Source organism: Panthera tigris, chromosome C1, assembly GCF_018350195.1.
Source record: "Panthera tigris isolate Pti1 chromosome C1, P.tigris_Pti1_mat1.1, whole genome shotgun sequence".
NCBI lineage: Eukaryota > Metazoa > Chordata > Mammalia > Carnivora > Felidae > Panthera > Panthera tigris.
The window spans coordinates 9683875-9700920 of NC_056667.1; the positions used below are offsets into that span (position 1 = coordinate 9683875).

Below are 17046 nucleotides of genomic sequence, written 5' to 3' on the forward strand. Positions count from 1 at the left end.
TGTAAAAGCTAAATAAAATCCCTCATTAAGCATCTAGCCCGGGGCTTGGTGTGGAGATGCTTCTCCCTGAGCTCTGTTTCTCCGAGGAAGGAATTTCCACTTGGAAGTTAATCTGTAAAAATTGTTTTGTATATACACAATCAGGTATCCTTGCCTTGCCTTGTATAAAAGGTGTACCTTTTGTTATACCTTGTTAAAGGGTATACCTTGCTTTGTTAAAAGGGACTCCTATAGATTGGATGAGGAAAAATTCTTGATTATATGAAAATATTTCTCTCCGGGATCAAGTCAGCCGAATATTTTTTGGTCATTCTAAAGATTTGGAAATTGGTTGGTTGCGTATCATTTATTGAGCTTGAGCTGGAGTGGGAGTTTGACCTGCCTTTGCACTCGCTTTGTGTGAAAGAAGGGATTCTAGTTCGTTTCCCACTACCCTAGCCTAACAGGGCTGCAGCGCCTTTGTGTTCTAGTTTTGGCGGTTAACGTGAAGCCAGAGCTGTCACATGTTACCGTTTGGGTTCTGTGTGCCAGTCACTGAAATTGATTCTGATTGGAAGCCCAGGTTTGGCCAGCTAAGGTAGAAATTGTATAAAAACATGTTTTCATACCGGTTTCTATCCATAAGGTTAGACTCTCAATAAAAATGAGAAAGCTGCAGATTTAAACTGTGTGTGATGACGGTGGTGATGGCAGGAGGAAGGAGGAGCATCGGTAGGGCCTCTGAGGCCTTCAGTCCAACGTGGGGTTTCATGCCGGAGACGAATTTGCTCTCCCACCCTGTCCCTTCTTTACTTTGAGATCATACGAAGTCAGTGGAGGAAAGGCGGAAAATTCAGATAAACAGAAGAAAGAAAACAAAAATTATGGATAATCCCGCTTCTCAGAGAAAACCGTTGCTGACAGTTTCATGTATTTAGTGTCAGCTTATTTTTCTCCTCAGGCATTCATATGTTGAAAACAAAAATGGTACGTCTTAAGCCATACTTTCTATGACTAGCTTTATTCAGTCATCAATAGTATTGTGTGCACCCTTTACACCAGTAAAAATATTTCCCCAGCTCGTGGTTATCTTTGTTTTCTTCCAATTGTAGAAATCATGTATGTTCATTGGAAAAATTCTTAAGGGATATAGAATTATCTAACAAAAGATTCCACATAAACTAACAGTTTGTACAAAAGTGCTTTTTAGGTCTGCTTAGTATTCTGCTCTGTGCATGGATTATCATACTGAGCTAATCCGTAGTGGTTTTCACTTAGCAACTAATTGGAAACAGTCTGTAATAAACCACACTGTTAGGAACATTTTTGTACATACATCTTGGTACAATTGCCAATTATCTCATGAGAATAAATTCCTGCAAGTGTGTATGCTCACTAAAGTGTGTGTACATTTTAAAGCTTTTTTTTTTTTTTTTTTTTTTTTTTTTTTGTCATGGACTGTTAATAAATTCCATCCAAAAAATGATACCAATTTATTCTCTGATCAGCGTTGTTTGGGAGAATGTCTACTCTCTGGTCCTGTGTTTTTTTCCTTTTTCTCTTAAAAATTCCTTTTTACCAGTCTGCTAGGTAGAAATGATCTAATTTGAAGTTATTTTATGATTATTAGGTAAACTTAATTTATTTCCATGAGATTTTGGTCATGTGTATTCCTTTGTGAATTATTTTTGCACGTTAAAAAAATTGAAGTGTTCATCTTTCTCTGTGAAATACATATTTCAGTTTAAGTATGACTTAGCAGATGCTGCCATCGATTTTGAAACAAAGTGAACCCTACGTAAATAAATAATTCACTCGAGTGGGCTGCCTTGCTCTTTGCAGAGGTCAGTGTTGACCAGGGTGTCAGGAAATTCTGGCACGGCTCATGCTGATATCCTCAGGTTGGTGGGTGGGCTTCGTGTCTCTCCCCAGCAGCCCTCTTTGACTGTGTGGGGTTTTCCAGCACCATCTGTCTCCCGTTGGTTTCCTGGAGCTGTGTCAGTACGTCGGATGGGGTGTGAGTAGGACCATGCCATCCTCTGTGATAAACCAAAGCAACGCTTTTGATCCCTAAATGAGCCCAAAGTCACTACCTACTGTGGACTGACTGTTAAAAGTAGCGACGGCTCCCATTTTCCTTAATTCACCATGCTGACAAATGTGACAGACGTCTCTTAAACATTTTAAAGTAAAGCCACTTCTGTTATTTTGGCATTTAAAATTTAACTTTAAAATTTGCATTGTGAGGCTCTTGGTGACACACCGTTTGGGACTTCCCTTTCTCTTTGTTTAGAGGGAGAGGAGTGGATGGCCCGCGCGGGTGGCCCAGTCGGTTAAGCGTCTGACTTGATTTCGGCTCAGGTCACGATCTCATGGTTCGTGAGTTCAGGTCCCACATTGGGCTCCGTACTGACAGTGTGGAGGCTGCTTGGGAATCTCTGTCTTCCCCCCCAACTCTCAAAAAGAAATAAATATTAAAAAAAAAGGGGGGGGAGTGTGTGTGCACGCATACTTGTATGCACTGAGGGTGAATGAGAGTGAGTTTGAAGAGGGGTCTGCAGCAACAGGGGGAGCTTTTCTTTGGAGTGGTGCAGAGAGGGGTTTCAGTAACCAGACAGTTTTTGAATAAACTCACAGGGGATGGCCCTGAATACCTTTATGTGTGACAACATCCTTACATCCGTTCCATAGTTATTTATTGAGGGCCTACTCGGTGCCAGGTACCACTCCAGATATTGGGAGCACTGCAGTGAATGAAAAAAGGCTAACATGTCTTCTCTTCCCGGAGCCTATACTCTGGTGTGACGATGCAGTCACCAGATAAAAAAAGTAAGTCCCTGAGTAGATCTCATACTTTACAAGAGCATAAGTGCTATGGAGAAAAACAAATTGGGGGGATGACTGGGGGCTGATGGGAAGAGAGGGATTTGTAGTTTTTAAGCAGGATGGTCAAGGAAGGTGCTGGTAAATATGGTAGAGGTCAGGCAGATTTTCTTTTCTTTTTTTGAATTGGGTGACTTTGGGAAAGTTCAGTTGAATTTTGATCCTCAACTTCCACATGTTAAAAAAGGAGATGATAACGAACCTACCCTATTAAATGAGATAAGATGGAAAGCATATAGCACTGTGCCCGACATCCAGTTCCCAATAGGAAGGAAATACGGTTAGTACCCAGTAAGGTTGGGCGCTGCCCCCTGCCAGACACAGGCTTGGAGATGCAGGTATGGTCAGAAGAGCTGAGAGTGGAGAGTGGGAGTTTTGTTCCAGAAGGAAAGTCGCAGTAAAGAAGAGTATGCAATGTGGGGAGGAGAGGAGAGAAGAAATGAGTGGCGGGAGTCTTCGCTTCATATACGTAGGGAAGGAATGGAAGCATCGAGAGTCTTTCCTTTCTTTCCTAAAGAGAAGTAAAAGACTCATTTCTTTCGCTTTATTTGTGACAGGCCTACCACCAGTTGGTCCTGCAGCTCTAGCTCAGTGCCTAATCAAGTGTTTTTACGGTCTAGTTTGGGGGAAGTAAAAACAAAAAAAAAATCTATATATGTGTGTGTGTGTGTGTGTGTGTGTGTGTGTGTACAAAGATAAAAGTTAAAATTGGTTGCTAAATAGATTTTCTTTAAAATGAAGGAATGAGAAGTGCTGGACACGTGGTAGAGGCCAGTGGGGCGGGGACATTGACCAAGAGTGGATGATCAGGGAAAGTTTCTTGCAAGAGTAAGTTTGATCTGAGTCCTGAAAAGCGGCTTGGGTTTCCGGTCTTGGAAGGACACTGATATTTCCCGAAGTATGTTCCATGACACCTTAGTCCTGACAGATGCTTAGATAAGGTTTAGAGGGTCAGCTGGGTCTGCCAGGGCTTCGTACGCCGTCACTCACGTGGACCTTCGTACTGCACGTTCACTCACTGAAGTTCTTTTTCAGCCTTGCAGTAAAGGGACCCGCCAAACCGTGTGGTCTGGCAGGACCAGGCCCCTGCACTTGACTTGCAGAACAACCCAGAACACTCAGGGGATTTGGGTGCGATGGGGCATTGCTGGACGCTCACTCTTCTCAAGTTCACGTAGGGACTAGGACTGTCACTCGTCTTTGTGTACATACAGTATTTGCAGAGCATTTAGAGATCATTAAACACAATTACTACAGTTGTTTAGGTTTAGGAGAGAAAAATGACTCAAGTCCAGATAGAAAAATGAGTAATGAGGATTATCAGTTTTGGATCTCTGTTTTTATCTTTTATTTTTCTTTTCTTTGCTGCTAATTTAGTTTCTGTGAAGCGTTTTGTAGAGTACTTGGATATGACGAAAAAGAGTTGTCTTAAAAGTTGAAACTGGACACATTTTAAAGACATTTCTATTTTAACAAAGGTGTTTACCTCCCCCTCCCCCCCAGGTGTATTACCCAAATTTGGGATGGATGTGCATTGATGCCACCGATCCAGAGAAGGGAAACTGGCTGCGGTATGTGAATTGGGCTTGCTCAGGAGAAGAGCAGAATTTGTTTCCGCTGGAAATCAACAGGGCCATTTACTATAAAACTTTAAAGGTAAGAGTGTTAAAGCTGGTCTGCTCTAGTCACTCTGTGTGCAGTTTTGCAAAAACTGTCCTCACTTGGAACTGACAAGAATGACTTTGCCGACCTTGGAAGGATTATATTTGAAAATGGTTCATCAACACATGGGAAGGTCTTTGTTTTAAATCTACAGTTGCCACCGCTTTGTGTGCGCTAAAGCACGAAGATCGCGTTAAGTAATTACACCCTGCCCCCTCGCAGAGACCAATGAGTGAGGTGTGTGGCAACGACTTCCCTCCTCCTACGATACGGAGGCGTCACGAACGGTCTGACTGGCAGACGTGTCGACTGTAAGCAACTGTCGCCAGCTGCGGTGGTTCTGTGCTGACCGAAAACATGTACTTGGTCTTCGGTATAAGGCAGCCTTGGATTATTAGCTTTTCTCTTCTGTAGATGTGATTCAGAATGGAAATTAAACAGAGTGGGTTTCTTCTTCCTGCCAAGTTTTTATTTAGAGACGTTAATTGTTGAGATGAAAAGAAGAGGCAGATCATTTTTTAGAGTTTGTGGTGAGGTCACAGGTCACCGAGTGCATTCAGGGTACTGAGTACATTGGGAAGCACTGAGTATCATCGTTATTTCTGCAACAGGCGAGTCTGGGTCTTTGTCCCTGCTCTCAGGTTCTCTGGGAAGGCGAATCTGTACCGATCGTGCGCGGAAACGTTCTCTAAAGAGTCTTACGGCTCTAAAGATAGATGATGATTGCTTTTTGGAATCCATATGTTAACTAAAATTGCTGTAATTCACATTTCTGTTTATTCACTTCCATTTAAAAATGTCATAGGCTGGGGGACGGTCCGTGAAAACAGATTATCTCCGCGGAGTTGAAATCTCTCGATGAGCAAGCATTGAAGACCGTGGTCAGCTTTGCAACATGCTGAAATTTGCCTGTGCGGGGGCACTAGGACTTCTGAAAGTTCAGTTAGCACGGAGCTGTTTAATTTTCCTCTGCTGTATTTTTCCTGTCATCTGTAGCCAGTGGGACTGCCCTTTACTTCAGATACACCCATGTCCTTGATTCTAATCCCTGCAGGAGATATTTTTCTGTGGTGTATTCTCATTTAAAATGTCCACAACCTTCGTTCTTGTATTCTTTCTGCTGACGGTAATAGCGTGATTTCCTAGTAGGTACTACTATACGGTTTTGTTACACTGCAGTTTGAAATTGGAGTCAAAATTTGATTGGAGAATTCACGCGTTGTCTCTCAAATTTACTTAAAGTGAGCATTACATCTGGTTAAATCGAGGTAGAATCCTGGTGGAGATGAAGGGCGGGCGAAGGGATGAATAGGAGAGGATCGAGGGAGTAGAAGCGAGGTTCCAAGGGAGAGCAGGTCCGGGGTGACGTTCCCTCACTGCGGTTCCTTTGTAAGACTTCCGGTTAAAATGTGTTCACCTCCCTGGTAGCAAATCTGAGAAACAGTGAGAAGCAAGAGAGCATAGTGTCTGGGAGAGTGAACTCTGAAGCCTGACTGCTGGATTAAATCTGGGCTTGCTGTGTGACCCAGGGCAAGCCATTGGGACTTTACCTAGCCGTGCAACCGTAGGCAGCTCACCTTTCTGTGCCTTAGTTCCCTCGTTTGTAAGATACAGAGAAATACAGTATCGACCTCACGGTGTTACCATGATTACATAGGTGAGTAGAGGTAGAGCTCTAGCGCCTGCTCAGGGCTAAGTGCCGTGCTGGCTGTTATTTTTGGTGAGGTGGTGTAATGCCGTGGTTAGGAGTGGGGGCCCTGGAGCAGACTGGCTTGTGAGTGAATCCGGGCTTCTAGATGTGCGACCATGAGAAGTTGCTTACACCGTTCTCGTTTTCTCCTCTGTGAAAACGGAGTTAATAGTACAGTTAACACGTCTGGGTGTCGTGAAGGTTAAACGAGCCACTGTAGGTGAGGTTCTGTGAGCAGTTCCTAGCCTAACCTAAGCGCTCCCAAGCGCACGACTACCACCATTCTTACCTGTCTCTGTCTGAAGTGACATAGTTCTGTCTTTGCAGACTTCCCCCGGTTCTGAACTTTGGTGTTTGCTCACGTATGCGCAAGACCTTTCAGATTCCTTGCTAGTGATTATCTCACTACAATCTTCCGGATAAAGCTTTCTGTGGGTTAGGTTTTGTAAATGAAACTACATGTGATGTTCTTCTTGGCTATGTATAGCCTCCTCAACTATTACCCAGATAATTAGGAAATCTCAAGACTGGTTTTGTTTGTAGTATGATGAGAAACTATTTTAAATTTCTGAAAGTTAGTTGTTAGCCTGTCATCCATTCATTCATCTCTTCATTACTTTGATAAACATTTATTGAGAGTCTAATGTGTACTAGGTGTTCTCCTGTGATAGTGAACAGGACAGTCTCTGGTCTCCTGGGACTACAGTTTATGGCAGAGGAGGCAGATAATAAACAATGAGTAAAATGATAATTTTGTGAAATTACATAGTTACATATATATATGTGTGTATATCTCCATCCCTCCTCATGGGTCAGGGAAGACAAGACAAATGTGAAGCCCCTCTCCCCACCCTCGTACCATGGGAAGGAGCCAGGCACACAGAGATCTCTGCAGAAAGAACAGTAGTCTAGGAAGAGGGGCCCCGGTAGAAGCAAAGGCCTTAAAGTAGGGATAAGCTAGACTTTTTTTTTTTTAAGGAATAGAACAAAGGCCAGTGTGGCTAGAGCAAGGAGAGGAATGATAGATGAGGCTAGTGAGGTGGCCAGGGGTCAGATCAGGTGCGGCCTAGTGGCCTGCAGGGAGGAAGGTGAATTTCAGTCTTCAGTTCATCCATTTGAGAGTTGAGGCGTCTGATCTGTGACTTTGAAGAGAGCAAATGTTGGGGATAGATTGTAGGTGGCTGAGCGTTGACGTGCTTTGTGTGTTCCTGTAATTCTGGAGGATTTCTCTTAGTTTGACCTCGTGTCAGGAATATTTATTGGAACGTTGCCCCTTCCTAATTGGTCTGGTAAGATTTCAGGTTTATATATATTTGCTGATATTTCGATAAGAGAGTGTGCTTGGTTCTTCTGTAAGCCTGTCAGAACCCAAAGGAAACACTGACAGATCTTAAAGTCTTCTTGTTGTTGTTTTGTTGAACATCAAAATACAATATACACAAAAGAGGTTTTTTGGACTTTAAACTTTACTTTTTATTTATTTATTTATTTATCAAAAAAAATTTTTTTAGATGTTAATTTATTTTTTGAAGGAGAGGGAGACAGAGTGTGAGTGGGGGAGGGGCAGAGAGAGAGGGAGACACAGAATCCGAAGCAGGTTCCAGGCTCTGAGCTGCCAGCACAGAGCCCGATGTGGGGCTCGAACTCACAAACCACGAGATCATGACCTGAGCCGAAGTCAGATGCTCAACTGTCTGAGCCACCCAGGCACCCCATCGACTTTACTTTTTAAAATGTGGGTTTGTATTTAATGTGTTCAGGACATAATTTTTCTTCTCTGAAATTTGACTTACAAAATCTTAACTGTGCTCTTATAAATAAAATAGATTGTTTTCCTCTTCCTAAAGGTCTCTTGTGTAGCTGTTTTACTACGAAGTTGGGAAGGCTGTAACTCCATAATACAATAATCTCCCACTTGCTAACAGTTTTGCAGGTTGTTCAATAGCTAACAAATCGGGTTGCTCTTAACCTAGATGTTCACCAGCTCATTAGCTATTTAGACGTGTTATATTAGATTTAAGAACAGATTCTGTTGTGTTTTTGCATTGTGTGTTTTGCAACAAAGGAGTACCGTCCTAAATGAAGAGTTTGTGTTGTTTATCTTCACACAGTTGCTAGTACAGTTAGTACTCTGCAGAAGATTGCAGTGGATGAGCAAGGAAACTTAAGCTCAGAGTCTGGGAGGTATCTTGAAAATGCCCAGTGGGTGTCTTGTAGCCATTGTTCCCGTTATGCTGTTTAGGTTAGGAATAAATTTGGAATAATTTTTCCTCCCTCCTTTGCATGTTTCTTTTCTTACTTTGGTCTTATTGAAGTCCTCACTTGCTTATATGAACCCTAATCATTTCAAATATTATATGATACCACCATTTCATAAATATGTGGCTTACAAAATAGTAGAGAAGCAAACTATACATTTGGAACTAGAAATAGCTGACTTAAATAAAAAAGCCTGCCCTTCAGCAGAAACAGATTTAGCTCATCAGAATGCCAAAAGACATCTGTAATGATTACTTCAACTCATTAAAAGCCCATATATTAGATTAAGTTTTTTTGGTTTAGGTGCAGCTGATTCAAGAAGGAAAGTAATAGTATATTGGTTTAAAGATGAGAAAATGGCAGGTTTTAGCCTTCTCTGGGGGAGCAAAGAAAACAGTCGTTATATTCTTTTAAAGAATTCAGAATGTCTTAAATTTGGACTATATAAACTGAGTTTTGCAGAGAAGGAAACAAAGTAATGTCTACTTTCAAGGGCTTTATCTAGATGGGAAGGTATGTTCAAATGAGGAGCTATGCTGTTTCTCAACAGGCATCTCCGATGGAATTCACCTGCGCTTAAGAACAAGGCCATCGCCTTCCATAATCATAGTGCAGTGATCAAAATCGGGAGGCTAATACTGACACAATATTTTATTAGCTAATCTATACACCTTTTCACATTCTGTTAGTTGTTCCGTTCATGTCCTTATAGGAAAAGAATGCTCGGTTGCATTCAGTTATAATGTCTCGTCAGTCTCCTTAGTTTGGACAGTACTTCAGTCTTTATCTTTTATAACCTTTCAGTTTTGAGAGACTGGTCATTTATTTTGTAGAATGTCGCACAGTTTGGGCTTTTCTTAGGTCTCATGATCAAATTATGGTTATGCTCTTCAGGCAGAGATCTCCATAAGTGATGTTCTTTTCGGTGCGTTATATCAGGAGGCACATGATGTTGACTTATGTAATTAGAAGGATACTGTTTTTCCCTTTGTAATTAATGAATGTTCTATGAGGAGGTATTTTGAGACCATGCTAATAGTCAGTTACACCCAAAATTTACTTCCTAGTTTTAGCATCTATTGATGAATCAATTATTACTGCACTGATTGCCAAATGGTGATTTTCGAATTCCATTATTTGTTTTTCATTGATTAGTTGGGATCTACTTTAAGGAAGAGCTTTCCTTCTTATTGACTTCATTCATTTATTTGTATCAGTATGGGCTGATGGACTCTTACTTTACTCAGTGGGTTTTACTTGGAATTTTACTTGTATTGTTACTCTTGGAACTTTCTGAATAGATGAGTCATTGTGAATAGATGAGAAACCACTAAGCCATTCCTTAAATTCTGTTGAGGAATGTGATGTTTCCACACTCGGTGTGTTTTTTTCTTCAGGATCTTCTAGGCATAATCAGCATGGTGGTGGTATATGTCCTCGCCACTCACATGGCTGTTAAGAGTTAATGTTTTAGGAGCATAGTACCTGGGAGGTACTTTTAGGAATTTAAAAGTTGTCTGGTGCAGAGGGCGAGGCAGTGGCTTCTCCCTGGGCTCGAGCAGGTCGGTGGCAGATCCTAGAGCGTAGAGTGCGCGGACGACTGCGTCTTCCGTGCCGCCTCTTACTTTAGCATTCCCGTGATCTCGTTAGCTGTGCGTTTTTAAATGTGCAATGACATACACTTCTTCCTTAACATGCTGAACTTGCTCTTGGCATCCGAAACGTACGCTGGTAATTAATTAGCGTTCAACACTTCTCTTCCCAAAGCACCTGGTTCTGTTAAATTACGCTATTTCTCATCAGCTCCGATTTCGTGGGCAAAATGGTTCCGTGTTTTATTTTTCCTTCTGCGTGGGCAGTCGTGAGGCTGCGAACAGTGAGCTGCTTCGGTAGTGTAGGGCAGTTTGGAGTGGACGGCGGTCGCGCCCAGCCAGGTCCGTAGGTCCGCCCGCGCGGACCCGGGGGAAGAGGAGGCGGGCGGGGAAATGAGGTCCTCCTTCCAGCAGAGGGGCCCTGCCCGCGGCCGCCAAGGGTTAAGGAGCCCTTCCTGCCGGGCTGGCCTGGCTCGCCGCCCCAGCTGGGAGCGCCGCCCCCGCCCCGCCCCGCCCCGCCAACAACCGCCGCTCTGATTGGCCCGGCGCCTGTCTCTTCTCTCCCCGCAGCCAATCGCGCCGGGCGAGGAGCTCCTGGTCTGGTACAATGGGGAAGACAACCCCGAGATAGCAGCTGCGATTGAGGAAGAGCGAGCCAGCGCCCGGAGCAAGCGGAGCTCCCCGAAAAGCAGGAAAGGTAGGAGCCCGCGCCGCCCCGGCTCCCCCGCCGCCGTCGGACCGGACCGGGCCCGGGCTCGGCCGAAGCCCGCGGCGCTCCGTGACCTTCCCCGGCCCGGCCCGGCCCCAGCCCGCGATCCCGGCCCCCGGTCGTCCCCCTCCCTCCTCCCCTCCCCAGGGCCGCTGCTGAATCACGGCCGGACGCCGCGCTCGGGCTCTTGGCTAACTTGGGGCCGAGGAGCCGGGCGCGCAAAAGTGAGCGGACCGAGCGCCGGGAGGGTCGGCCGAGGGCTACTTGTCACTTCGTTCGGAACCTCCGGAATAGCCGCACTTGCGGGAGGGAGCGGCGGCCGGTCTCTTCCAAAGCCCTGCGCGCCCGGCGTATTCTTAGCTTTTTTTTGTGTGTGCCGTTCGCCAGCGAACGCGTCACGGAATGTGTTCCGAGGGTGACATTTCCAGGTCTGCAGATTCGTGCGGCCAGGGCCGGGCCGGGCGCGCGGCGGCGGGTGCGCTCGTCTCCGGGGGCAGAGAGCGGGCCGGGCGGGCCGTGCCCCGCCGCTCTGTCCCCCCGCGCCGCCCCGGCCCGGCCCCGGACGGAACTCGGCGCCTCGGCTCGGGGCCGCGCGGCGCCGGGCCCGCCGCTCCTCACTGCCCTCGGCGCGGGGCCGGGCCGGGCCGGGACAGGACAGGCCCCGCCACTCCTGTCCGCGCCGGGCCGGGCCGCGCCGCGCTGCGCACGATTGCAACACTTGGGGTGGGCGAAGGTCTGAGCGCAGCAGACCTCGAAATTAGGCCAGTAACAAAATGGAAGTTGAAGACTGTGCCGTTTTGTCACTTTTGACTCAACTCTAATAGTTTTAGTTTGTTTTACGATGTTTTCGAACAAAAGGCAAAGCGTAGTCACACTTATAAGGGGGGAGGGGATAATTTCTGGGTAGGAAAATAGTTTGGTTGGATGTATCGTATTTCCAGCTGGCATTCGGACACGTTGGGATTTTTTTTTTTTAATGACGAATTTTAATGTGAATTCGCGAATCTTTCGTAGAGCCCAGTTTGAATATAAGCCAAGGCACGGTATGGTAGTTTCGTACTAATATAAATCCTTTTTTGCTCGTTTTTTTTTTTTTTCCCCTTTTTTTGGCCTGCTTTAGGTCTTATGTAAATTTTTGTAGTCATCAGAACTCTCGAGTTCGTCCTTTATTCAGAACATTGCCAAGTGAGTTGTGAAAGTCCGATTGTAAATAAAATCATAACATAAACCTGATTTTGGAGGAATGTAAAAATAATATTTGAAAACATAGGCAAGAAGTTCATTCTGATTTTTTCCATTACATATTCTCTGTATTTCTCAGTGTAATGTGAATACAGCTAACTCATCCCAGGAGACAGTTGGTGGGTCTTTTATTCAATACATGTTTTTAATTTACTGAATGTTATTTTTGTCACTCTTTTAGGTCATTAAATGCTTTGATCTTGAATCAGATGATCAGGGTCTAGAAAATTCCTAAGTGTTTTTTCTACTGTTGTAACTGAGTTTTACAGTTTTTGTTGATTTTAGGCTTAGTGAATAATTGTTTACATATTTTAGTTCCTTTATTTAGTGTTCTTTTTGTAAGTGATGCCACCAGCCTCTCCAGGTAAGTTGCGATTTATTTGCAGGGACTAGAGTTTGAGGGGAAGCGGAGATCTTTACTCTGCTAAGTATAACTAGTCATATATTTAGATATATTCATAGCTTCTTCGCAGCTTCTCTCAGGATTTTCTCTGTTCAACATACTTTAGTGTGCATGTTTAGAACATTTCATCATTTTCTGCTTTTTTATTTATTCCTGAATTTTATTTTCTCTTCTTTTAGATGGATGTGGAAAAAAAAAAAAACACCTGAAAATAAACTTTTTGTTTTATTAGTGATAGATGAATTTACACATGTTCATTTTTATACATGCCTAGATTGCTGGGTTTTCCTGTTGAGTGAAGTAGTTTGTACTTAACTCTGGGAAGCCTATAATCCACTGAATCTTAGGTTTTAATGAAAATACTTGCATGAAGCTTACTCTTGGAACTTAACAGTCTGTTTTGAACCACTTACTGGTAGAGTCCTGAAGTTTAAGAGAGTTTAAATAATGAGTCAAACCTTTTTTGCTTTTAAGTTAAATACTCTGAAAGCTAATTTATTGCTTGCAAAGACCTGAAACGGAGAACTGTTCATTTAAACTCGGTTCTGTTTAGGTCTTATGTGTGACCTCAGACATTTAAATAGTTTTGCAGGCAGTGATGTCAGAGAGTTAATCGACATAAATTTCATCCAGTAGCATGTTAATTTAGTAATTCTGAAAGCCAGATGTTGAAGGCACGCAGCTGACAGGTAGACTGACAGCGGCCTTCGCTTCATTTTGGCTATGAGGCCGGCAGACAGAAACAAAGGGCTGAATTCTTCAGAGTTCTGGGCCTCGGCTCCTTTGCATGACAGCTGCTGTGCCTACAGCTGTGCGATGCATGTGGCGCCTTTCAGAATTCATCACATCGCTAGTGGGTCATGAGGCGTGTTCTGGGCAGTAAAAAGCCCTGCTTCCTTTACAGAGTGGCCTCTTCTCTCTGTTTTTGTCTCTCTTACTCATTCATTCATCTGTTCCTTCATTCATCTAATGTTTCTCTTCTTCTTTAAAAAATTAAAAAGAAATGTTTATTTCTGAGAGAGACACACAGGCAGACAGACAGATCATGAGCAGGGGAGGGGCAGGTCCAGAGAGGGACACAGAATCCGAAGCAGGCTCCAGGCTCCGAGCTGTCAGCACAGAGCCCGGTGTGGGGCTCGAACTCACAAACCGTGAGATCATGACCTGAGCTGAAGTCGGACGCTTAACCGGCTGAGCCACCCAGGTGCCCTGCAACTAATGTTTCTTGAGCCCCTGCCGTGTGCCAGGCACTCTGCTAGGTTGTATGCTGTGCACTGGTGAGCAGAAAAGAAGCAGTGGCCTGGAGTCTAGTCGGGGGAGACCAACATTAAATCTGCGAGTTGCTGATCAGCGCCTGGATGGTTGGCGTGGAACAGGCCCTCAATCAATATTGGTTGATTGGCAAACAAGGACCCACACCAACTTGTAGCGAAGGAGGAGAACGCAGTTCATATTGTCTCTGACCAGGGAGCGTGTAGGTTTGCCATGGGCCAAAGATGTGCATACATTGGGTATTTCAAACTAGAATTTTGGATTCTCAGCTTTGTTATTCAGCCTAGCTTCTTACATGTCTGAGCAGCCCGTTAGGAGATTGAGCATGAGAATTTCTTGGATGGGACAGATCAGCCTTTCCAGGTAGAGAAGAAGGGAGGGCTTTTAGTGTCAGATGTTTCAGCGATTTCAACTTGAACTGTAGGAAGATTGTAATCTGTGAAGTCACCTAGAACGTATTTCTAAGGATTTACCGTCTTCTCGATTTGTGCCGTTACTGTGAGAAGAGATGGAATTTGCGTGTTAGCAGTAAATAATGACTGTCGGCAAAAGTGCTTTTAAAGTACAGAACGTGAGAGCAGGATCCGCATGTGGTGTTGCCCTGCTGTCTCTTGGCGACAGAAGATCCTTACCTGAAGTTCTTCTCCCCTAAGGAAACAATAGCAGCTCCCACAGATGGGCTTAGTGGAAGGAATGCAGAACTTGGGGCTCCGGGCTTTTGACCAGGTGTATTACTGGGGAAATTGTGTCACCTGTCTGGGGGTCCAGTTTCCATAGCTTTAAAAATGGGCGTCCTAACGCGGAATAGTGTCTGTGCTACCTAACCTCGTGGGGTTGCTGTCAAGAACAAACGAGATCATCCAGAACAGCCTGGCGCACGCCTGTCCGTCGGAGCAGTAAGTGCCACCGATGGAATGTGGCTGACAGTTCGTGTGTCTTGCGGAGGAACTACCGAGTTTGTGACTCATTTAATCAGCTGGTATTTGTGGAGGATTTCTGTAAGCCCAAAATAAGCAGCGGTCCTCTCCACTCCTGTTTCCCGTGGCGGAGCCTAACTGTGGCCCTTCACCCTTAGTTTAGGCCTACCGCTACCCTTTTCGTGCTCACGACAGATTCGAGAGAAGGAGGTATTTCTACGCTTGATCTTAGCCGAAAGGCCGAGAAGCGATGAGGAGGTATTTCTAGCAGCAAATAGTTTTGATGCCTGATAGCTGGACAGTGAAGGAGGCAGTTTATACCAGAAGCGGCAGTGAATTGGAAGAGTATATATAGCTCCTTAAGGTTACCCGAGAGGCTTAGAAGAATGTAAATAGTCCCTGAGAATACCAACCGGTTTATAGTGTTTATCTAGGTGACTCGTAGTACTCACAGAACAGTTAGATTATAATCCGTTTAAAGAGGAACTCTTTCACGTATCTCTGTAATCAGAGTCATTCAAGTAAAAAACCGTGGTACCGGGAAGAACACTTAAAGTTTTCTATAGTTGCACATATTTCGAATTCTTTCTTCTCCAAAGGTGACAAAGCCTATATACACACTTGAATGGGAGGTAAGAGAGCCACGTGCAAAGTGACTTGGTCTGAGGCCATTTAAGGAAACAAAGTGTCTGGGCAACAGGGAAGGAGAAGGGGACTCGGCTGGGCTCCCCGGGTGGTCTCTTTCCAAAGGGTGGAGGGACGAGAGTGGGGAGGATGTGCGCAGGAGCCCTAGGGGACTGTCAGCAGGTCGGAGAAGTGGAGGAGGTCTGGAGGGTCTCCCTGATGTGACAGGCATTTGCCGTGTCTGACAAGTGCTAGGTGCCCAAGTTACAGTGGAGAACGAGAACGGCCAGGGTTTCTGCTCTCATGGAATGTATGTTCTAAAGAGCAGGGGGATGACCAGTCAACCGATGAACAGTATGAGTTTTGTCACGTTTCATGTGTATGAGACACGGTGTGACTGTAGATGGGTAGCCAGAGGTGGCCTTTCTGAGGCTTTGGCATGAATGACACAGGGGTGGGCCCGGGCAAGTTCAGCTCCAGGGAGAGGGACCAAGCTGGAGGTTCCGTCAGCAGTTGGGGAAATTTCTTGCTGGGGTCGGGGCGGGAGAGGGGAGGTGGTGGGTGCATGGAGGGGCCACTTTGAAACCCGCACAAGTGTGGTTGTGTCATGAAACTCAGCTCTGTAAATGGGCGTATTGGCCTTTTTTTCTGCCAGGCACTCACTGCACTTAGTGGCTGGATCGGTACGGAAAATTAGAGAGATGAGTAAAACATTCAGGGAGGAGCTTTTCATCCATCTTAACGTGGCTCAGTGCAGGTCAGGCTCACTAGGTGTTCCAGTCTGCGTGTGTTGGGGGGTGTCCTGGGTAGGGAGGGGGGCAGGCGGGAGGACGTGCTGCTGCTGTGTAGTGACGAAGCAGAACACAGTGGGGGGGACTTCTAGGAAGGATATTGAGGAGGGAAGGAGGAAAGACCAATGCATGAGTTGGGGAAGGAAAAACTCGGGGGGACACAGGAGGTCACGGGTCGCTGCTGGGCAACAGGTAAAAGACAGATGTGGCGAGAGGCTCTGACGGAGGCATGGAGCATGCTCCCTCCTGGGCACCGGCCCACGGGGCTGCAGCCGGGAGCCCCAGGTAGTGCTGCACTCTCTCCTTGGGCATTCCTGCTCAGCCTCTACTTCTGTGGTGTGCACCCCTTCTCCGGAGGAGGAGACCGACACTTAGCGAGGTTGGGTAACTTGTCCAAGCTCATTGCCGGTGGCCGTCAGCGTCAGAACTTGAACCCGGGTTTTCCATGCCTTTTCTTCTACAGGATATGCTGCTTTTCGTCCAGGTCTCCATGGGGCGGGCAGCAGCAGCAGATGTGACAACACTGGTTCCGTTTAAAGTTAAAATTAAGGAATATGTGTAGTAAAAGCCGAGAGGACAAGCGTACTTCGATGGTGTTTGCCGTCCTGGTGTCCTATAGCAGCCGATGGCTCTTTTTAATGTGTTTATTTTTGACGGAGAGAGAGAGCATGAGTGGGAGAGGGGCAGAGAGAGGGGGGGAGACACAGAAACGGAAGCAGGCTCCAGGCTGAGGTGTCAGCACAGAGCCCGACGCGGGGCTTGAACCCACGAACCACGAGACCCTGACCTGAGCCGAACGAAGTCGGACGCTCAACCGACTGAGCCACCCAGGCACCCCCGGATGGCTCTTTTTGAGGCTCTGGCCAAAGCTGAAGGGCAGAGGCCTGTCTGAATGATGGATGCCTGGCCGTGGTGCCTGAGGATGATGGCAGATGGGCCCTGAACCTTGTGGGCATCTGGTGGGCAGGTCCTGTGCCTACTTCAAGGGCACTCCTTGGTAGTTCTTGTTTGCTTGTAGGGCAC

The 17046-nt window shown here is 45.7% G+C and overlaps 1 protein-coding gene across 8 annotated transcripts in view; it reads left to right on the forward strand.

The window, feature by feature from the left end:
• PRDM2 (PR/SET domain 2) overlaps positions 1–17046 on the forward strand; it is a 125143-nt gene that overhangs the window by 43440 nt on the left and 64657 nt on the right. For all 8 annotated transcript variants that reach the window (XM_042996077.1, XM_042996076.1, XM_042996080.1 and 5 more), the window contains 2 exons: positions 4366–4518; positions 10636–10762. In XM_042996077.1, the coding sequence (XP_042852011.1) occupies positions 4366–4518; positions 10636–10762 (280 nt within the window). The remainder of the gene's footprint in view (positions 1–4365; positions 4519–10635; positions 10763–17046) is intronic.